We start from the raw sequence: 22,951 nt of genomic DNA on the forward strand, positions 1-22,951 counted from the left end.
TCTTTCTCTGAAGCGTTGCCAGCAGCCAGACTGTGATCTAGGATCTGTTTCTGCCTCCCACACAGACGGCTCTGCTTTTATATGCAGATTAGTTATTAAAAACAACTCATTATCACTTTAAGCACTTTCTTACAGATGGAGAAGAAGAAGAAGGAGTGGGCAGCTGGAACCCTGAGCTGTGCTTTTTTATGTGTGTGTGTGTGTGTGTGTGTGTGTGTGTGTGTGTGTGTGTGTGTGTGTGTGTGTGTGTGTGTGTGTGGGAATGAGAGCAGGGGATTGGGTTTATCAGTTTAAGACATGGTTTGTGTCTCTGGAAGCCTTGTCACTGTAGTCACGATGTCACACAATGATTATCAGTAATAAGATGGATGAGCTCCAAACTGGATATGGTCTGTGTTCCCACAGTCTGAAGACGGATCAGCTCTGATTGAACTGGATTAAAAAAAATTTCTGCTTGTCTTAAAAAATGCATTTAACCCCAGATTGATGGCATCATCAGGATATTTATTTTTAATCCACAGATGGTCTAAGATTTAGCAGGCAGGACCAAATTTCAAAAGCAGCTGATTGTATGCCACTGGTTACACAGCGACGCCTGCCAGTTCGTTAGTGACACCTGACAAATGCTAAGTGACACTTACCAATCTCTCAGTGACACCGGCTAATTGCTTAGTAACACCTACCAATTTGCCAGCAACACCTGCCACTTGCTCGTTGACACCTACAGATTTCTTAGTGACGCCTAGGGTTGGGTACCTTTCACATTTGAAGCGATACGATACCGATTCCCGGTACCTGGCAGTCGGTATCGGTACTCAATGGTACCAATTTTCGGTACTTTTATGGGTTTATCTGGTAAAAAAAAAATCAATTTGATTAATAACAAAATGTAAATTCTTTTCAATTTAACATATATATTCTGCATTATATAACCTTGTAATGCTTTGTTCATGTCCAGCATGGAAAATCACCTACTCTTCCACTCCCTCACAGTCATAAGGATGCATTTAGGTACCTAAACATGGTACCTTTTGATTTTATGTGAATCAGTACCCGGTACTTTGGACAGAATTCGGTTGGTACCTATAAAAGTACCTAATTCGGTACCCATCCCTAGTGATGCCTGCCAATTCTTCAGTCACACCTACAAGTTACTCAGTGACACCTGCTAACCACTCCTTGCCAGGTGTTACTGAAGGATTGGCAGACATCACTGAGCGATTGGCAGGTATCCTTCAGGGATTTGCAGGTGTCACTAAATGATTGATAGGAGTAACTCAGCAACTGGCAGGTGTCACTGTGTGGTTGGCAGGCATCACTGTGCAATCGGCAGGTGTTGTTCAGAGATTGGTGGGTGTAACTTATGCCAGGCGGACACTGTGCGATTTCGAGGGGATTTTACTACGATTTTGCTGTCACAGACAGTCGCAGACCACGCTGCGTCATCGTGGAAACATTGTTGCGTCGGGATGTCCAGTCGGGAGGTCGTAAGCTGTACGGTGTGAGAAAACTCACGAGGAAGGATTAATTGCTGCTACGTTCTAACGATAATGCTGCGATCTCCCGATCAAACTTCTGGCATGTCAGAAATTTTTGCTGAAGCTCGTACAGTGTGAGTGGTGTTACGTCATGATTCTACGTTTGCACCTGCGCATGGTGGAACAATATATAGTTTAACATTAACGTTACTTCAAGCTCCTGATGAAGGATGGACATCCCATACCGACCACATCTCCTCAGCCATTCACGTATCCAAATCCTTTTCTTTTTTTTTTTTTCAGTTTCAGCGTACAAGACAGCGCACACAACTGCAACAACTTGCTGCCTGCTCGCCATCTTGTTGTCAGGCACGCTGTGGTTGTCATAGGAACTAGGAACCTTTGTTTTTCGTTGTTCACACTCGAGCACGTCGTGTCATCACACACTGACTGACGCCGACAAGAAGTCGTGGTTGTAATAATCGTGGCTGACAGCAGTCGTACAGTATGAGTACATATGTCGTAGGGTCAAATAGAGTACATGTGACACACCCGGTCGTGCTTTGGGAGCATTTCCCCAACAGTCAGATTTCTAAAATTGCACAGTGTCCGCCCGGCATAAGGGATTGGTAGGAGTCACTTTGCAATTGGCAGGAGTCACTGAAGGATTGCCAGGTGTCACTGTGCAGTTGGTAGGTAGCACAGAGCAACCAATGGTATACTATGAGCTACTTTTGGATGTTGGTGTCACTCTTAAAACTGATGCTGACCATTTGCAAGTATGGGTTACACTTGGGTACAGAATATAAACAGTCAGGTCGGTATTAAAGATGTTCTTGTCTACCTGCTGGTCATAAGCTTCAAACTGGACCTTTAAACCGTGAAGGAAGGCCGGCTGGGGAAACAAGATGGAGAGAATCTTTGGGATGTGCTGTGCTACGGTCTGATCTCCTGGGACTCATTGGTGCTAGATCTCACAGCAGAATGCTGGAGCCTAACCCTGGAAAAATCACCTGTATTCCATCAGAGAGGCCTTTTAGAAGAACACTGCCTACATGTCCTGGTACACATGACTTAGCTGTTTGTTTTAGTCTGTTTTCCTGCATGTGAGGGTCCAGTGGAGGGAAACAATTCTCTAACATGCCTTCACTGTTCTGTTCACTGTGGAGTTCATGAGTGCGTCCACTGCAGCGTGAGCTCATTCTTCTGCCAGGAGTGAGTTAGTAGGTTACTGTGTGTGTGTGTGTGTGTGTGTGTGTGTGTGTGTGTGTGTGTGTGTGTGTGTGTGTGTGTGTGTGTGTGTGTGTGTGTGGACCACAGATTATTTCAACGTTAGTCGAATCAGCAGACATCGGAGTACATCTGGCAGAGCCTCGGTGATGACCCAGTGATTGGCCTAAAACTGTCAGACAGGAGCAGCCGAGCCCCCTGGAGGAGGACTTAGTTCAGACCTTGTTGGCCTGTGTTAGTCACTGGATGTCCGCAGAGCTCGTCCATGTTCTGAGTGCTCCTGCAGCCTGCTCTGGCAGCCTCTTTAACTTCTGCCTTCCTCTGACGTGTCATGTTCTGCAGACAGCGGACTGCAGAAGAGCTGCAGGGAAAGTTTGTTAAGGTCACAGTGGTTTTATTTTAAAGTGATAACACTCGACTCACTCTCATATCTGTGGAGCTACAGCTGCTGGATGAACTACCGTGTTGGCCCAACTATAGGACGACTCTGATTGTAAGACGACCCCTATTTTTCAAATACCATTTTGTGAAAATAAAAACAATAAGGTTACTCATAAAACAACTTTTTATTGTAAAATTATTCTAGAAAAACTGACAACAGAGATAACATTTCATGTTATTTAAGATCATGGAATATTACTGTAGTACAAAATCTGAGGTTATGACTCAGTGAATAAGCAACAAATAAGTAGCCTCAAAGGTTCAATAACTCCATTAATGATGTAAATACCTTTATAACCATCAAAATCATGTTCTATTCAATTTCATCAAGATGAACTTTAACAATCTCCAAGTGCACAATGTTTAGAAAACAACGAAGCTATTTTACTGTAACATTACAGGCTAAAACAACAGGCTAACCGCAGCTAAAGTTAGCATCCTGAAGCTAACACAGAGACAGGGGGACACTGAGGAAAAGCTCTTTCATCTGCTCCACAGCACACAGCATTTAAAATACTCACATTTCCAGGGTCAGAGGTTTGTTGGAGGATGGTTGGTAATGCGCCTGGATTCAGGACCAGTCTATTCCCTAACCCTCTGCTGTACTGTCCAAAGTTGGAAAAAGCAGTCGGCAGTGAACTGACTGGCACACACATGTATGGTTTTACTGAGTGTAGCTGGAACAATTCCCTCATAAATGAACGCCTCGATGTTCGGGCAAGATTATCTTCTATTGTGAACGGTTGACAGATGAATCTTTAGCCCCACGATCGTCTCACAGACTCGTCGGAGTCAAACATGTTCTCAAACATGTTTGATATTTACAACATTCATTCTCACTGAGGATGACAACAGCCAAGAGAGAGAGAGAGAGAGCCCCCTTACAAGAGACCAGACAGACTCAGACTTGCTCCTGATTATTCAAAAAAGGGAATCGCTGACGTCGGCAAACCCCGGGAATTCCAAACAGCTCGTTTTAGGTCAGGATTTTATATCCACAATCACTACTAAGTGCAAGTTTTGTCATTAAATATCACATTTTGTGGGCATGGAGGAAAGCCAAAGACCCACAAATTTAACTAAAAGACTTAATTAAGTGATTTTTACATAATATGGGACCTTTAAAACACGTGGTATTGTTTACTTTTTGGAAACAGGGAGTATCGATACTTTCTCAGTATTGGAATATCGTGCATCCCTAATCTGTGATGCATTTATTCAACTTTTAAGTTCATGAGAAAGAAACCCTCTAAAGCATTTTCCTAAACGCTAACTGAATTGATTGTCCAACCTCTTGAAACAAATCTATTGCCTCCTCTGTTGTGGATGCATCACAGAGGGTTGCACATCTGTGGTTCCTCCTGTGAAAATGTTATTGAACATACACTCAAAAAAATAATTGTACCAAAAACCCTGACTTTAAGTAATTTAATCACATGTAAATTTTCCATGTATTTTAATTACATTAGTTCAAAGTTAAATAATGTATTTAAAGTAATTCTTCAGAACTAAGTTGGGAGAAATTGAATAAATTAAGAAACTTAGTCACGTTAAATTGAATTGAAGTAATCCAAACTTTCACATAAGGCTTATGTGCTTTTTTAATTATCAAATGTAAACTTCAGTTGATCTTTTACATAACCTTTATGTAATTACCAAATGTAAACTTCAGTTGATCTTTCACTTAACTTTGATTTGTTTATTTATATTTACATTAACCTATTAAATTTGATTTTAAACTATTTATTAAAATACATAACTGTATTTTTATCTCTTAATAATCACAAACAAGATTGCTTTACCATATCAGAAACTTTATTGCCCTATCAAGTCAAACATGGGCAACACTGACTTTAAAACTTTAAATATAATGGGTTTTGGCAATCAAAAAGACACGTTGCTAAGACCACATACTTTAAGTTTTTAAGTAGGGATGTACAACATCAGTATTGGCAGACATGAGCTCAAAAAGTATATGGATATGCAGATATATGAACATGCAGCAGATATGAACATTGTGAAAGAGTAGGTGAAACGAACAGACCCACATCAGCTGAATTCTTTTTCTTTGTTCATCCTCATTCCTTGAATTTTTATGTTGCGTAAGTACCTACTTAAATTTTAGATTTGCATCACATATCAGTACCATTTAAAAGTAGTGCACTTTCCTTAATTTAACAAGGCACAGGATTTTAAGAATAGAATGATTATTTTTTTAACTTCAATATAAAAGCAAAAACTATGAAATCTGGTCTGTAACCTGCATTTCTTCATAAATACCATGACTAAGTGCGAGGCACACGTTACCACATGTGCATGCAACCGACATTGTCTCACACTCTATGAGACCTTACAAAATAGCCAAGTCATCCCCAAACTTAAACCAGGGTGACCTTTGCACATAAAATACATTATACATCTATCATTGATGAACAAGTTTTAGAAATATATAAATTACCACTACAAATGAATACATTTCTATGTTAGGTTTGAAAACTTTTGTAAACAGTAGTGCTGACAATGAAAAAATCTTAAACCTATAGTATCACAAATTGAACATGAGAGAACTGAAAGTTCACAATACCCATAACATTAAACAAGGCAAAACAGAGAATGAGACAGAGCAGTTTACTCTGCTAGATACGATGCTTAACTAACAGAAAAGATTACTGGTCATGAATTTCACGGTAAACGAGTATGTTTTAAACCACCCTGACTGATGTCATGTCCAACTGGCTTGAGTCTATTCAGTCTTGACCCAGTTTATCGAAGCATCTTAAACTTCAGTCCTTGGAACTTTGGGAACAGTTCAACGATCAAGCTTCCATTTTTCTAAGAATGTGAATGTCTGTTTTAGTGTAGACACCCACAGTTGAATGAGTAAGTGATGTAGAACAGCATGGCTTCCATTTTCCATCTCAAATTAACAGGGTAACGGGCATCAATGTCCAACTGGCGCAAGAGTCTGTCCAACCATTTACCTGCTCACTGAAGCATTTTAATTTTCAGTCCTTGGACCTTTGGGGACAGTTTATTACTGTCAAGATTCATCAGTACCTTCTGGAAGAATTCAAATGTGTGTCTGAGTTGTTGAGGATAGCTCAGGTTCAGTGAGTAGATGAGGCCAAACAACATGGTCCATCCAAAGGCAACGCTTTTTAGGTTTCTCAGCAGTCCCATTCCCTCTATCACCACTTGAACGTCTTCTGGCTCATCCTCCTCATCACTCTCCTTCCGGATCACAAAGAGTCCCATGGTGGTCTGTGCCATCTCTCTTTCAGCATCCTCAAAATTCACATTCTATAAATTGAAAGACACAAGATATGAACTGGTGTTTAAAAAAAATCCAAAAGGAGTCTTAAAGCTAAATACCAAATGTGAACACTTACCAAATACTCTTTGATAAGAGAACTGCTGTCCTCATTCAAGTAGACAGAAAGGCTCCTAATGATTGCATCCCTCTTGAGATGAATGTCCTCACTCTAAAGAAAAAAGGTTTTATATATTAATAGTACAAGATTGTAGTCCAGGACACCAAAACTGTTGCCAAACTGTTGGTAGAAAGAAGAAGACGAAGAAGAAGACGAAGAAGACGAAGAAGAAGACGAAGAAGAAGACAAAGAAAAAGACTAAGAAGAAGACGAAGAAGACGAAGAAGAAGACAAAGAAGACCAAGAAGAAGAAGAAGAAGAAGAAGAAGAGGAAGAAGAAGAAGTGGATCTTAGTAGAATCTCTAAAAAAAAAAATCATATAAAGATTTACTGTGACTCATTGAAGCAAATATAAATGAAAAAAAAAAAAATAAAAATAAATGAATAAATTTTCAAGTTTAGAAACAAATCTTCAAATTGGTTTTGTGTAAAAACATTTACAATATTTTAACTACGTAGCGTGATACACTTGCCTTAGCTGTGGGAGCCATGAGGAGAGGAATCTTTCTCCCAGCTGCACCGCCTTTGTTGCTGAAGACCCTCATTAGGTTTGGTGTGAATTTGTCGAGCTGTGCCAAGAATTTTGCTTGAAGCGGCACAGTTGTTATTCGCATGAATTCTGCGTTGATCTGAAAGAATAACAAAAGGACATTAAGTTATTTACATGGGAAATGTAGACAACTGATGAGAATAACTTACATCACTGTAATAGACACACACTGGACACCAAGAGGAAACTTGGCATTTTCCTATTGTCCAGACTAAACTGCAACCAAAAATAATATCACAAAAAAAGACACATTTTTCAGTAAATTGTTATAATATATGTTGTAGATAATTAAAGATAAGTTGCATTTGTGAATAGCAAGTCAAATGTGTTACTCATTTGCTACAATTTTTGTGTATTCAAAATTAAAATGTATCGGTGAACCCTCTTCTTTTTTATCATTCGGTAAGCAAACATTCAGTAATATAAAATTTTTACATAAGATAAATCTGGGTACAACTGTAAATTATAGATTAAGGAAAAAACTTCTGTTGATGACATAACCTTTCCTCAGAGTATAAAGTAAATTCATAGGACTGTTCCATGATTTAAAAAACCTTTTGTAAAAATCAACAAATACTTACTTCGTTCATTGCAAACAGGGCAGGCCATCTATTCAGGAACTCAGATACCACAGGCGCTCCCTGGACTATCTCCTGCCGTCTGTAAGAGAAGGTCTTCTGCATTTTCTCTCTGACCACTGCGTCATTGTTTTTCTTTTTGACCTCAGTCAGAAGAGCTATCCTTTCATCCTCAAGACTTTCTTGTGTTTCACCACTTGGGAAGGATGGGAGAAAGTTAACCTCAGCTTTTCGTGGTTTTTTGATGTTAGCAGCTGCTTTCTCTTGACCTTTGCGCTTGTTCTTTAAGGAGTTGACACTGACTTCAGGATGTCCAATCCTGTGTAGTTTGGTTCGAAAATTTGCAACCTTGGTCTTCAGATACTGTTTCCATCCCTCATGGCCGGCGCGAGTCCCTCTTTCTTTAAGGCATGGATGGTAATGAACTAACATCTCAGCAGCCTCTTCAATTTGGGAATCACTGGGGTATGCTGTGTATTTGAAGATCTCTTCAGCCATGCCTTCAAGGATGTCCATTCGTAGCTTTGGTGAAGGTACAAGAAGAGTTCCAGTTGCTTTGCATTCTGCATTTGCTCTCTGAAGTTGTATTTCAGCACAATATGAAAAGCGAGGAACAATGAAGACTGGAGGCCAAGAACATGTTCTTGATTCTGGTGCTGGATCTAAAATAATAGTGTCTGCACTGCTCATTGAATGCTCAGAAGAACCACCATCTTGATAAAATAATGGAGAGCTGAGAGGGTCTGCAGAAGTTGATCCTGAGGCCACAGAGCTACGAGGGGAAGTGGGAGAAGTTAATGGTGTGCTTGCACTAAAGGGTGGTGTCCCGGGAGTGCTGGGGCTAGTTTCCTCACAGGAGAAATATATGACCTTTAAAGTGTCCCTGTCTTTTATTTCACTGGTTGATGTAACATTGACATATTCATTGTCAAAGTCTGTGTCCTTGTATTGGAGTCTGAATGGCTGGGTAAGTCCAAAGGCAGTTTTTATCTCAAGGACAAGCTGGTCTACAGATGAGGGTATCCCAGACATCAGAGTGAGTTTTCTGGCGTCATCTCCACCACAAACAATTCTCAGGTAAGCAGGGCCAGACATCTGTAAAAAATATCACAGACAAATTAATTTTTACTGTAAATATTTACATTTTATTATTTTTTTTAAATCACCGACAAATTAATTTTTACTGTAAATATTTACATTTTATTTTATTTTAAATCACTGAAAAATTAATGTCTACCGTAAATGAATATTTATATTTTAATATTTGTAAAAAAAAAATCACTGAAAAATTATTTTACAGTAAATATGAATATATTTTTTTTTAAAAATCACGGACAAATTAATTTTTGCTGTAAATATTTATATTTCATTTTTTAAAAATCCCTAACAAAATAATTTAGTATAAATATTTACATTTCAATTGTTTTTTTTAAACCACTGACATAATTTTCTTCTGTAAATAAACAATTTAAATTCTCTTAAAAAAAAATCAGACAAATTCATTTTTTACTGTAAATAAATATGTATTAACATTTTAATATCTTTTTTAAAAATCACCTACAAATTAATTTCTACTGTTAATAAATATTTATATGATAATATTTTTGTGAAAAAAATCACAAATTATTTTACTGTAAATATTTATATTTTAATTTTTTTTAATCAAGACAAATTAATTTCTACCGTAAATATTTTAATTAAAAAAAAATCACTGACATATTTTATACTGTAAAGAAATATTTATATTTTAATAATTAAAAAAAATTAGACAAATTAATTTCTACTGTAAATATATATATATATATATATATATAATATATATATATATATATATATATATATATATATATATATATATATATATATATATATATATATATATATATAAAAATGTGTTTTTATTCTTTTAGAAAAAAATCACAGACTAAATTTTACCATAAACATTTTATATATATCTATATCTATCTATATCTATCTATATCTATATATCTATATATCTATTCATGGGTTTCAGTGACGTCACGTTCTTCTTGCGGCCGCCATCTTTAGGACCTAGCGCCATCAATCGGTCCCGTAGAAAAATGGCAAGTCAGACGGTCATCGCTCACCTCTCGGCTGAAGAAAAGCGACGATATTTGAAGAAAATCTGTGTTTTAGAATTCGACCCTTACTTAGTTTCCCCCGAAGTACTAACGCCCCTTAAATCTGCATCAAAATTGCCAAATTTATCATTCGCCGATGTCTATATTTATCTCGTTCATAATCCATCCCCGTATACCGGCGAGTCCCTGAAGGCTTATAAAAGTACCGAAGCCTATCGATATTTCACCTCAGGATGGGTAACTGAGGCCAAAGTTTACCATCTGGAGGTTAAACGCCTGTTTTTGATCATAGGAAAGGTAAGTTATATCATTATTCCCTCCTTTACTAGTTTTCTGCGCGATTAAAACTACCGCGAAAGTTACGTTCGCTAGCTTGTTTTTGGTTAGCTAAGTGTTTGTTTACCAATGCATCCGCTTGGTGTGCGGATAAAATGATCGTAAAAGTAACGATTGTGTTGTCGTTTTTTGCCGTTTTAATTGACGTTAATGTCAAAATATAAAGTGCTTAAAATATATGATCAGTAATCTCGATGGTATTCTCGCTCGTACAATAAAAACTACATTATGTTTTTTTTGTGTTATAAACTTTAGGTGAAGCATTCACAGAGCCTCACTGTTACCCCCACGCACCCCTGGATCACAGTGCAGGAGGATGGGACGGTGGTGATGGCTCACTGCACCTGTAAAGCAGGCTTAGGAGAGGTGTGCTCTCATGCAGCAGCCCTCATGTATTCAGTCGTGGCTGCTGTTGACATGAGGAATGGGCAGGCTTGCACACAGAAGCCCTGTTCTTGGACTCAGCCAAGTGAGGTCTCTGTCAGAGGGGTTCCTTATGAAGAGCTGCGTAACATCAGCTTTTCTCATAAAGAGACCCGCCTCGTCCCAGCCCCTGGTCCTGACATCAGACCTTCAGAAGACGAGTGCCAGAGATTCTTTGAGATGCTTCATGACAGCGAGAAGCATGAGTCCAAGCCTAAGAGAAGTGCCATCCTCTCTGTCACTGAGGGCCACTCCCACAGGTAAGAATGGTTAGACCCCTGATGAGGACAGCATGCCAAACCTTTACTCTTTCCTTGGCAAAATCCTTTTTCTGTTCAGCGGGAAACTGCTGTTCCATTTCAGCTGCATCAAGAGACTACAAAAGTGGATGTATACCAGAGGGTTTGGGGAAGCATATGAAAAATATTAGTTAATAATACATCCTATTCTGTTCTATAAGTGTCTCTTGCTCTGGCCATTGTCTTCATATCTCTTCTCAGTTATGTCTGCAGGTAAACAGAGTGCAATGAGTAATTCTAGGTGGATTTTGTTGATAAATACTGCTGTGCAGCTGCATTATGTTGGTCTCTTCAGTGTTTGTGGAGGTTGAATTCTATGTGAGCAGTTGAAAATTTTATTTCAAGTGTGTTGCTAATTTTTATCCTGAATAGTACAAAAGTTTGATTTTAAATGCCTACAAGTTTGCTCTTTTCTTTGTCACAGTTAACACATATATTAAGAGGGATAGGAAGGAGGTGCTCTAAAAAGTGACATATTTTCTGTCGCTCCCTCTCAGGTACATCCCAAAGGTGATGCAGCTGGACCTGCCCCTTCCTCTTTCAAACCTGTACTCAAGCTCCCGGCTAGAGATGGACTTGTCCTCACTGCTGGTTGAGAGTGCTAAGGTCTTTGATAGCCTTCAGCTTACTCAGCAACAGGTAAGCAATCAAAGTCAGACTAGGCCAGTTTTATCTGTATTGGAGGATAATAGCTGCAATGATCAGGTAGTTTAAAGGTAACACTTTTAACTTCTCAGTTTAGGTCAAATAGATGGCAAGGTTTTTTATTTTGAAAGTTGTACAGTGAATAATTTTCCATAATCGGATTAATTGTTGTCCGTCTGTACAATTTAGAAATGGGTTGACTGCTAACTATTCATGTGTCACTAACTGTTTTTTCAGTGTGTGATAGTTGAGGAGGAGACCAGGGAGCAGAGCAAGTCTAGGGTTTGGTTTGATCAGAGGGCAGGAAGGGTCACAGCATCAGTTTTCAGTGAGGCAGCCAGAGCAGACAGACCTGCATCTCTGATTAAAAGGATTTGCTATCCTCGTGCTTCCCAGTTCTCCACTGAGGCAACAAGGTACATAGATAAGTTTTACAGGAGACCTCTGCACAGGCGTACAGAGACAGAAACATAAATACTGGTTGTTTCATTTGCTCTTTTACTCAGTATACCAGTAGGAATATCAAATGAAGATATTAAAATAGACAAGAGCATAACAATTAATAAAAAGTAAGTAAGGAGGTTGCAACATTCAGAATCTCTTCAGTATTTGGTCTTATCTTGAGTTTTATACTTGAGGGAGACATTTTACTTTAGTCATCCACATGTTATAGGCAAACATTATACTTTTGACCCCACTATATTTTTATGGACCTTCTTGTAACTGCCTGCTTTTCCTCTGGAGTCAGCTGATGACTTTTCTCCAAAGTCTAATTAATGAGACACACATCCTAGTAATTATTAATAGGCAGTCAACATCACTGAGAAAAAGTCATATTTTAATTCACATTTTGTTTTCCAATCTCTGTCAGATGGGGTCAGGTGAGCGAGGAGAGGGCAAGGGCAAGCTATGTTGCCATGATGCAGGATCACCACAAAGACCTCCAAGTAAGGGTTTCAGGGTTCATTATCAACCCAGAACTTCCTTGGATTGGAGCATCACCTGATGGTGTGGTTTCCTGCGCTTGCCATAGCGATGGTGTTTTAGAAATTAAATGCCCCTTCAAAGCCAAGCATTGCCCCCTCAAAGAATGCTGCAGGGATCCATCGTTTTGTCTTGGCATGGGAGAAGATGGGGTTATGTCACTGAAGCACGACCACAAGTACATGCATCAGGTGCAGGTACAAATGCATGTTGCAGAGGTGAGCTATTGTGACTTCATGGTTTGGACCCCACAGGAAGCTTTCACCCAGCGAATCCCCTATGATCCTACCTTCTTCCATGAGGCCTACAGCAAAGTGGTGGACTTTATCAAGAGAGGAGTGCTACCTGAGCTGCTGGGAAAATGGTATACAGTACCGCGCTTCAGTCCCACAAACACCAACACCACCAAACAGCCACCTGAAGTGGGATGCTTTTGTGGTCAACCTGCAGGCACAGATGCCATAACCTGCACATCAGGAAGCTGCAGACGGAAGTACTTTCACAAGTCCTGTCTTAAACTGATCCGGGTGCCGAAGACATGGAAGTGTGTGGAGTGCAGAAAAAAAGTTTAGCTGTTTTACAGTCCAGTAGTCTTTATGTACATAGTTTATTTTTTATTTGTTCCCAGCATGATGATTTTTTATAAAATGTATATAATTTTGTTATTCTTGCTTAAATTATCAGCAATGGTCAGTCACAGTAATTTAAGTAAATGTAATGAGTTTTTTTCAATTGTAAATCACCAATACTTTCTGGCTCATGTTTTTACTGCTGGATGAAAGCCAAAAATACTTGCCAGTCTCTTACACCATTTAGTGTACAGATAAAATCAAAATTTCCACGTTGTGTTGGTCCTCTTATTGTGTCTGTTGTGGAAAAAGACATAAATCAAGATAAACATCTGATTGTACAGTACATAATAAGCATGTGTTTTTCCCCAAGATAGACTTTCTCTGATGAAAACAACCTTTTTTTTATCAACATAAGACAAAATATATCTGATGCGAAACACAGGTCGTTTACTACACTGTACTTCTAGGCGTCTGTATCAGCCCGTTTCACAATTGGTTAATCCCTGGGAAATGATGACAGAGTTTGAATTTACGCTATGATCATAGGTTGAAAAAGTACAAGAATACTCAACTCAAGTTTACACTTTATTTTAATTAGAATTTCAAATTATATTTGGATTATATTCTCAACAAACATTTTTTCATTAACAACATCATTCAAACTAAAAGTAGTAGTAAACAAGTAATAGTAACAAAACAGCATTAGAAAACATTACAAACTATTTACAGAGTGCTTTCTTTATGGCACAATGATACACCCATGCTACTCTGAGGGGACAACAGATGGGCAGATGTTACAAAGTGCACAGCACACTCTGACCATCTTGTCCAGAGATGTAAGGTTCCCTGCCGTTGAAGTCTGGCACAGGGAAATGGGTATTGTGCTCTGTAAAATGGTGTATTTGTTCCTTACAAGCCCAATGACCCGCTCAACATGGATCCGAACAGCTGCTAGTCCCCTTGAATCTTCCAGCTCACTTGGATGCAGTTGCTGTTTTCCTTTGGTGAAGGCAGGTATTTTGAGATGAGCACTGTACAAGCCCACAGCATCTCCTACAGTGAACCCTCGATCTGCTAGGACCACGTCACCAGGTGCCAGATTTTCCAGGAAGCCAGAGTTTTCAGTGATGTGCTTGTCACTTGTTCTCCCCCCCCAACCATTAGACACAAATGATATGACTCCCTGTGGAGTAATTGATATTAGATATTTAGCCGAATTGTGATGTTTGTATTGTGAATAGGTCTGTGCTCTGGCTCTCATGTTTTTAGGTCTTTCAATGAAAATTTCAAAACAGTCAATTATTGAGGTACAATTTCTGAAGCTGCTATTTCTAAAACACATGGGTAAACTAATTTGAATCTGCTCTTTAGGGGGCCATACTATTAATGTGGACAATCTACCATACAAGACATCTAATGTGCTATTAAAAATTCTGCTCACAGTAGGCGTTGACACATGAAATATATAAGAAAAGAAAAGCAGTGGCAGGTTAAGTCTCATTCTCATTAGTGTCATAATTAAACTTTGAAAGGGTGAGGGTCCAACTTTTAGGAATCCTGACACAAAAGTGAAAACAACCATGAGTTTGGCATAGGATGGAAGGCCAGTTAAGTCCTGCACCATGTCATCATTGTTCATGAAGGCTTCCTGGCTGAAGGACAACTGGCTGACCTTCTCCCTCAGCTGATGAACTTCTGCCCTCAGTTTACCGCACTCTTCTGTCAGTCTCTTAATGGTCGTCTGGCAGGCTTCATTGGTGCATGGCTCTGTGTCTGAGGTGTAACTACTTTCCTTACAGTAGCTGTGGTCTGCAGTCTCACCTCGATTCTCCTCAGCCGGTGGGCTCTCATGGTCAGTGTGAGGGTCACTGTTGATGTCACATGCAGCCACCATCCCAACATCATGCACTGCACTTCTTTTTCGTTTGACTGCTTGTGTTTGCTCAAACTTTCTGAAACTGCTGACCTTCTTCTGCCGTTGCTCCGGGGTTAAATAAGCAAACAGACTCGGCACATAATCTGGGTGAAGAGGATTCTCACTCTTTTTACCTGCAGCAGTAGATCAAAATACAAGGTTAAAAAAACGCATTACCTATTCAAAGTATTACTTAATTAAACTTAAACACAACTAAGTGATGTCAATAATCTGAACCTGTACAACAGCGTTGATTGATAGCGCGTTTTAAGTCTGTGAGTAATATTGTGATTGTTAGCATGCTAACGCTAGGCTATGTAGTAAGTCCCGGAATTAACTCACCCGAAATAAAGTGCTCAGCGCAGAGTCTGGAGTGTTCTGTGGGAGTCCAGTGGTCTCTTTTAATGGCAGCAATCCACCTCTGTCTTCTTCCATCGTTTTTGGGGATGTTGTAAAATGTCAGTCCAATTTTTTTACCTTTGGAGTTGTCACAACCGACCGCACAGCAAATAGACGGCATATTGACAGCGTACCTCCGGTCGCAGGACGGTCCTAAAGATGGCGCCGTTGAGACAGTGTGACGTCACATGAAATCCATGAATATATATATATATATATATATATATATATATATATATATATATATATATATATATATATAAAAATATATATATTTTTTTTATCACTGACAAATTAATATCTACTGCAAATAAATATTTATATTTTAACATTTTTTTTAAAAAAAATCACTGACAAATTAATTTTTTGCTGTAAATAAATATTTGAATTTGCTTCTGGGTTACCTGGCTCATAAGCTACTAATAACCTATGGTATCAGTCCTAAAAAAAAAACTAAAAACATCAGTTGATCCCTTGCATGGACCATCTTCCTTGCCCATTTTTTTTAAATACAACAAAATATTAGTTGATCATTAGTAGTAACAGTCTTAAAGCCTACACAGCACCATGTCATTTTCTACCGTGGTTTGTGAGTCAATTATCATAACCCCTTTTCAATAAACGCACACAAACAAAATTTGATATGATTTTTTTCACATTAGCTTCTCACAATGTAGAGAAATAAAATCAGGTATTAAACTTACCTTAGACAATGATATGTCTTTTCAATGTAACCAAACGTCTCACACCTACAGTGTAGTCACAGAGTGGATAGGCATCAGCTAGGTCCTCCACATCAACCAGGGCAACCTCTCTATCAGGAGATATGGTCAGCTCATAAGCTCTGAAGTGCTCATGATACCATGCACACAATATTCTTACAACAAAGCTTAGGCTGTTTTCAACAATGCACATCTGAAGAATTTCTGCAAACTCAGGGAGACCACCTGTTGCACCATAAGGTATCAGCATGCCAACTCTGTATGTGATTCCTTTCAAAGTAACATTTTTGGCTAGATGCACCTCACTTATGTTCGGGTATTTTTGCTTGAGGTTTGCAACTACTTCCTTGCTCAGCACATCTACAGGAAGGGTTGCAACAGTGCCAACTTCAAGTATGGATTTAACCTTGGAAGCACTGTTATGGTAAGCAATCATTTGCTGGTGCTTTATAGCCAGTGTGAGTGGTACATTTTTGAAGCAATTTGTATGGCGGGCAACCTGCTTAAAGAAGCTATGCTTCGCCTCAAATCTCATAGTCCACTGTCCAACTAAAGGCCCAAAACATTCGATCATCCGAGGGTAATGCTCTAGATAGTGATGTTTTGGCAGCAGTCGTGCAGGAAAAAGCTCCAAAAATCTGTCTCTGTGTTCAGTGATTTTGCACTCAAGGTAGGCAATGGTCTCTTTATCATGAGCAGGGGCAACACTGAGTTCAACTATGTCTTTTAAATCAAGTAACACAAGCCACGCAGGCTCTGCCTCAGGTATTAAGTCCCCGATAATTAATGGGAGCAACCTCAATAAATTCCAATTTTCCTGAGCATTACCTCTCACAGTTCTTGCAGTTGAAAAAGTGCGCGGAATAATGTGGGGTTTGTTAGTCTTGTCCCCCCACTTATATGGAAAGCTCAAGATTAATTTGTTTAGAGTGTCAAGGGACAGATACTTTTTGGAAATGAAGATGTTAATGCAGAGGGCAAGTTCAACTGGTACTATTCCTTCGAATAAATCATGAACAATATCAGGAGGGTATCCCTGAGTTACATGGAAATAAGACAAGTTTTTAGTGAACACACAATCCCTCTTCACTCCACAAATACTTGTTGAGCGCTCCTTTGCAGATCTAATGTGTGACTCATGTATGTCTTTTGTTCTTAGAGTAAAGTGTCCTGACTGAACAGCCCTAGCATGAATGTCTGATTTCTCACCTGTACAAAACCTGCAGAAATAGGTGCCAGAGAAGCTTTCGATAAAGCCTGCTATCCCGTGGGCCCCCAAGTTATCAGCAATGACTGACTGGATGGTGCCTTTTACAAACTGTCCAACACCTGAAATAAAGACACCGTTTTTTTCCAGTATAACCAGGTCTTGTATAAGAGGCTCTAAAATCTGTTCATACCCATACACTTTCACATCAGTGCTCTTGCACAATACAGCCAAATAAATCGAAGAAAGAGTTGAGTGAGATCCAGGGGGTAAATTATTCAATATCCAGTACACACCACAAAGTTTATGGATTTTTCTGGTTGTGCCCAATGGGTTGCATACTTCAAAATCATCAACATACAATGATATTGATAATTTCAACTCCTCCCCAGTGAAAAAAACATTTTCCCTAAAGAAAACACCATCTCTTACAGATTCATACTGCACTTTACCTGATGTGTTTTTCTGTGACTTGTGCTGATTAATAACACTTTCTAAAATGTCTGTGTTATTCAACAGATGCTGCAGAGATTTCAAAATGGGAACATACTGAAATGTCTTATTTGTTGTAGAATCAAGGATGTACTCAACAGGGTTCACTACACCAAAATTTTCTTTGTAATACTGCTTTCTTTTGTAGACTGTGGCCAGGGGGCCATCTTTTGCAAAAGCTTTGGCCAAAGGGTTAGACTTGCAAGCTACTTCAGCAAGCTCTTTGACAATGGACTCATCTATTTGCACATTGTGTTTTTTCAAAATTTCTGACAAGTTGTTAAAAGTGACAGGAACTGAAGGAGAACTTAACAAAAACTGTAGTTCATGCAGTACTTCATCAATAGCTGTGGCCGGAACAAACAAAATATGCTCCAACTTCAGTATAACTGATGCAATGTTATGCTCAACAAGCTTTTGTGAATCTTCTGCATTACAATTACTATCTGCATCGAAATCACTGTTGGATTCTGTGTCTGCAGCACATGAAACTACATCGACAACTGAGCAGTCTGATTCTTGGGTTCCATTTACAGCCACAACCTCAACTTTGAAATCATTCAAAGTATGGGGATTGTGTTTACGGTTTTTATGAGTATGAAATGTACTATAGATATTTGTTTTAAACACACAACCTTTGAACATACATGTCACTGTTTCATATCTTCGTAAATGCTCATTAACATGACTGAAGTAATCCTGTTCATTTGAAACCTCACAACATGCACATAGATAACAGGAAAATGTGGTTAACTCAGATTGTTTTGATGATGTCTGGGTTTGGTGGGTACGGTATATATGATTTAAGAGACTGTTCCATAATCTAAAAGTGCAAGGACAGTTAGTGTATGGGCAGTGATGTCTAGACCTATTTCCTTGATGGCTATGTTTAAGTTTACAATGTTTAAGCAGTTCGTATCTACTTACAACTGACTTTCCACACACCTTACATTCCCACACGCCCATTCACATATTCAACCTGTGAGAGAAGAGAGGAGAACACAAGATCAGGCTGTAGGTGTCAATCTGACAAACACCTCTTAACAAAGTAATTTAAGATCTTACAGTAGTATCGGGAATACTCACCTTGATAGAGAGGTGCCAGTAAACCGAGACCTACTTGGCTGATATGAATAAGAAAGTTGCCTGGAAAAAAAAAAACAAAAAAAATAAAAAGGTTAGTTTGGCTATGAGATATCCAGCCAGCTTCCTAGTGACAGGACATTCCTGTGTGTTCATGCACATATACATTATTTTGATTACTAGTTTAGATTCAACCCATATTGGTATAACAGGGTTTATTATTGTGTCACTTGCATAATACAGGTTTATTCAGATTCCTTTTGCTCAATGGCGCCTCCATCAGGCAGGATACATATATATTCCAAGAGCAACGGTAGAGTTTCACCATTCTGTGGGAAACATGCCGTGGTGTGTTTCAGTACAGAGCACTGTGGACAACACTTATGTTTTATTGTTCATATTTACACTTAATGATCACAGAAATACAGTATTATGTGTGTGTAGACTTGTATGTGATAAATGAGTGTTGAGGATAAAAGCTAACATGTCAATATATATTGTACACGAACGAGTTTGCCAACTAGCTTCTACCTCCTGTAGTGTGGCGCCTGGATGTTTTAAGTACGAGTCCGAGCTAACCAGAACTTATTCCGTTCCTGTTCAGGTAATAAACTGAGCAGATACAGGCAGAAAAGCCTTCCACTCATCCTTTTTAAAAAAAAACACAACGCAGAGTCGAGGGGTTATTGAACCATCCAGCTGCCGTGAGGAGCAACTGATGAAGGTCTGCATGTCACAAGTATCTCACGCGAGGGAAATAAGATAACAGAAAGATCACAGCCATGTTACATCACTACCCAAATAACCCTCCCTTAAAGCAGAACTGGAGAGCTTAAGTGAACACAAAAATCTCACTCGCTGTTACTCCTCTAATATTAATTCAATAGATTATCCGTAAAATGAAACCGGGTAGTCATCAGGCAGTCGTCACAAGCCCATGAAATTGTGCATGGCCACTGTCACACGGGGTAGCCGAGTATGAAGCGCGGTTGTATTTACTGGGTCGCCGCGCTTTTCACATGGCTGTGGCTTTACTTTAGAAGGCGCCGCGGCTAGCTATGGGTAGCTACATGGCAGGCTCTAGGTTCCCGGCTTTAACAGATATGTCCCGCAGAAGGAAGCAGACACATTTTGGGACCATCGTGACGACGAGGCGCGGGTGGGAGTGGGGCTGCTAGCCTGTGTGAATTTACGCTGGTTGTAAAAACGTCATCGGGACGTGCAGCTACATGCTAATCCTCACTCACTCCGTATTCGAAGGCTAACTTTCAAAACAGTACTCTCTGTCTTTCTGAAAATATAGAGCTAAACACGGCTTCATTTAAAGAAACAAATCCGCAATCCTTTCACCAAAACATAATGACTGAAATACGACTTTACTTACTGTTCTCAAGTTTTTCCCAACGGTTTGATTTCTCCTCCACACAAGGCGGGTGTGCAGTACTTCAACGGTTGGCGACGTTGTGACGTTACCTGCGCACTGCACATGCGCACAGCTTTCTGACAGTGAACATTAGAGCCAAATTGATTTCATCACATACAGTTTACTCAAATTGTTTTAATTGAGTTTATAAGAACCTTATTTACTTTTCATCTAATTATTATCATCAAATAACATTTGGTTCAATTTAATTTAGGTACACTTTATTAAAAAATAAAGCTTAATTGTTACTAGGGCCAAGAATCAGTTTTTTGAGTGTAGTTGAAGGTCAGTGAGCTGACCATGACTCTGTCCTGTTCTCCTGCAGAGTGATGTCACAGTTTTTACATCATCTCTAAGCTGCCATAACTCTTCTTTTATGAGTCTGTGTGTAATCCCTCAGCGAGCGTCCTCTGTGAGGGAACAAGAGGAACTGTTGAAGGTCCAACCAGCAGACACGTCTCTATAAAGACGTTAACCATTTCTGATATCACAGCCAGACACGTCTGTCTCTAATGCCTGATATCTATTCATCCCCTTTCATACGCATCATGGGTCTTTTGTTTATCCACCCTCCCCCTTTCCTTTCCCTCCTCCTTTGCTGCCCTGTTTCTCTGTATCTCCATCATCAGCACTATCTGTGCCTCTTTAGTGCTGTGTCGACATCTCCAGCAGCATCAGTCAAAAAGTCAGAGTTTTGTGAAGATAAAAAAACCCTTTAAAGACATCATCAGAAGAAAGAAGAGGTGAATTCACATCTGTGCTGCACTCCTTTCAGCACCACAGGCAACAGGAGCAAGGAGCTGTTTGATGCTCCAACAGCTGATGAGGCTGGAAATGAGTGGTAGATAAAAAAAAAAAGTGAGAAAATGCTTGTCTGTTTGTCCTGAGACCCAGAGACAGAGGCAGTGTTGTCTGTTTTAGATGTGCAGGAAGGGGGGGAGAAGGTGAAATGGATTTGATGATGTCATCTTTCTCTCTGGCTGCTTGTGATGCTCTGATGAGAAACAGAGTTTGTTCTTTATCAAACTCCAGATTCTGAAAGCCTTATCAGTGTCTCTGTCAGAAACTAACTCAGCACAATCTGTGTGTGACTGTGTGATATCAGGACAATTGACACACACACACAGTAAATCAAGTGTCCATGAAGAAATGATCAAAGCTTTAGAGGTCTGGACTTCAAGCTCAAGAGATGAGATGTGTGGTCACTGGTCAGTCTCCACTGATAAAAAGATTTTCCATTTTCTCTCATTCACACAAAGTGAAGCTGCTTCTGATGCAGATACATTACCCTGTTTATATCACACCATGTTATCTAATAGATTAAATGACAAAGAGGTTGGAGCCCGGACATCAGGGTATCATCATCACCAGCTAACAGCTCAGCGCTGCTTGGGTGGCAGCTTGTTGCAGCAGCTCCGTCTTCTTTTTTTGTCCTTTTCTCTTCTCTTTTTAGCTAGCTTTGAATATGGAGTCTGTCATTACTTTTCTATGTCTCATTTGTTGTTCGTGGACACTAAACTGGTTTGGTTTTTCAGTGGCAATTTAACTTTTTTTGCTCCTGTGTTTGTCTGGAAAGACTATGTGAAACTATGGTCAAATTGTTTACATACGCCTAGGCCTGTCACGATAAAAAAAAATTGCCAGACGATAATTTTCCAAAATATTATTGATGATAAACGATATTATTGTCAATATTATTATTATTTATTTTTTCATTTTTTCATTGATGCAATTATGATAAATGGGATAATAAAGTGAGTACACCATATCAAAAGCAAGAAACTTTCATTTCTTAAGAGTATTTAACTGTAATTAAAAGGTCAGGATCTTTTAAATAAAATAAATTAAACAAAAAATATAATAAATTTAACAAACAAGAAAGAGAAAAAAATACAATGAAAATGAAATGGACTATTTTTAGAAAAAAATACATGTCAATGAAAATAATTAATACTAATCAAAAACAATAAAACATAGACCCTGTCTCTAAAGAAAAAACGAAAGTCAAAAAAAAAAACCAAACAATAAAAACTATAGCCTAAATAAAAGGGAGTTTATACAGTTCCTGAATTGTTTGTAACATGTACCTTTTCCCAGTCAATCTGTACTGTCTGTCAAACATTTTTAACATTTCTGGCTTTCAACCGTATTGAAGGGCTGCATTTCTTTGGCAATGTAGCTGTCTTTGAGCGCCACCATTTGGCGCTTTTATTTCTATTTACTTTGCAGACCAAAAGCCTTAGTAAGAGCAGATTGTCAAAGAACAAGGCTCCACTGCACCTCCCCTTCTTCTTCTTCGTCACCACTATTTTCAAACAAATGCAACATATCAGCTTGTTGGTGTTCGTTAGCTCACACTTTGTTCATTCTGATAAAAAACAAAATATTTCCACACTGGGACTGTGGCAGGCGGCTTAAGAACCGTATCTTTTGTGCCATCACTCATATTAGCGTGTGTTTCCTCCTTACCCCTCAGGACGCTCGCTTCAGCTCTCTCCATGTGTACGTGCCAGCAGCCCTGTCCTCACCCCAAAGATCGCATTTTTGACAGATGCTCACTCAGCTATAAATCCGCTAAATCCGCTATAGAACCTATGCACCCCGATGTTAGGAAAGATAGAGGTAGTGAGCCATCTTCTCA

General features: G+C 39.1%; 2 protein-coding genes and 1 long non-coding RNA gene across 7 annotated transcripts in view; 2 read left to right on the forward strand and 1 right to left on the reverse strand.

The window, feature by feature from the left end:
* The window catches only part of LOC141794859 (stromal membrane-associated protein 1-like), a 183,374-nt gene that overhangs the window by 54,581 nt on the left and 105,842 nt on the right, over positions 1–22,951 (forward strand). The window lies entirely within an intron of this gene.
* On the forward strand, positions 9,848–12,519 carry LOC141795161 (uncharacterized). The gene is made up of 4 exons (XM_074675950.1): positions 9,848–10,107; positions 10,402–10,829; positions 11,366–11,507; positions 12,385–12,519. The coding sequence occupies exons 2-4, from the start codon at positions 10,477–10,479 to the stop codon at positions 12,517–12,519; spliced, it is 630 nt and encodes a 209-aa protein (XP_074532051.1). The 5' UTR covers positions 9,848–10,107; positions 10,402–10,476.
* On the reverse strand, positions 18,598–20,292 carry LOC141794860 (uncharacterized). Its single transcript, XR_012598561.1, has 3 exons — positions 20,272–20,292; positions 18,891–18,950; positions 18,598–18,783 (listed from the first exon to the last, which is right to left on the reverse strand). It is a non-coding gene; the product is annotated as an uncharacterized LOC141794860 (long non-coding RNA).

This window comes from Halichoeres trimaculatus, unplaced genomic scaffold, assembly GCF_033239565.1.
Source record: "Halichoeres trimaculatus isolate MK-OKI-2021-1 unplaced genomic scaffold, fHalTri1.1 fHalTri1_scaffold_8, whole genome shotgun sequence".
Lineage (NCBI taxonomy): Eukaryota > Metazoa > Chordata > Actinopteri > Labriformes > Labridae > Halichoeres > Halichoeres trimaculatus.

What these genes read in the sequence shown, in the direction of transcription:
- LOC141795161 (XM_074675950.1), top strand. Translation starts at nt 10,477, where the DNA reads ATGGCTCACTGCACCTGTAAAGCAGGCTTAGGAGAGGTGTGCTCTCAT. An exon ending in ACTGAGGGCCACTCCCACAG is followed by an intron (nt 10,830 to 11,365) that starts GTAAGAATGGTT and finishes GCTCCCTCTCAG; the next exon opens with GTACATCCCAAAGGTGATGC. An exon ending in TTCAGCTTACTCAGCAACAG is followed by an intron (nt 11,508 to 12,384) that starts GTAAGCAATCAA and finishes AATCTCTGTCAG; the next exon opens with ATGGGGTCAGGTGAGCGAGG.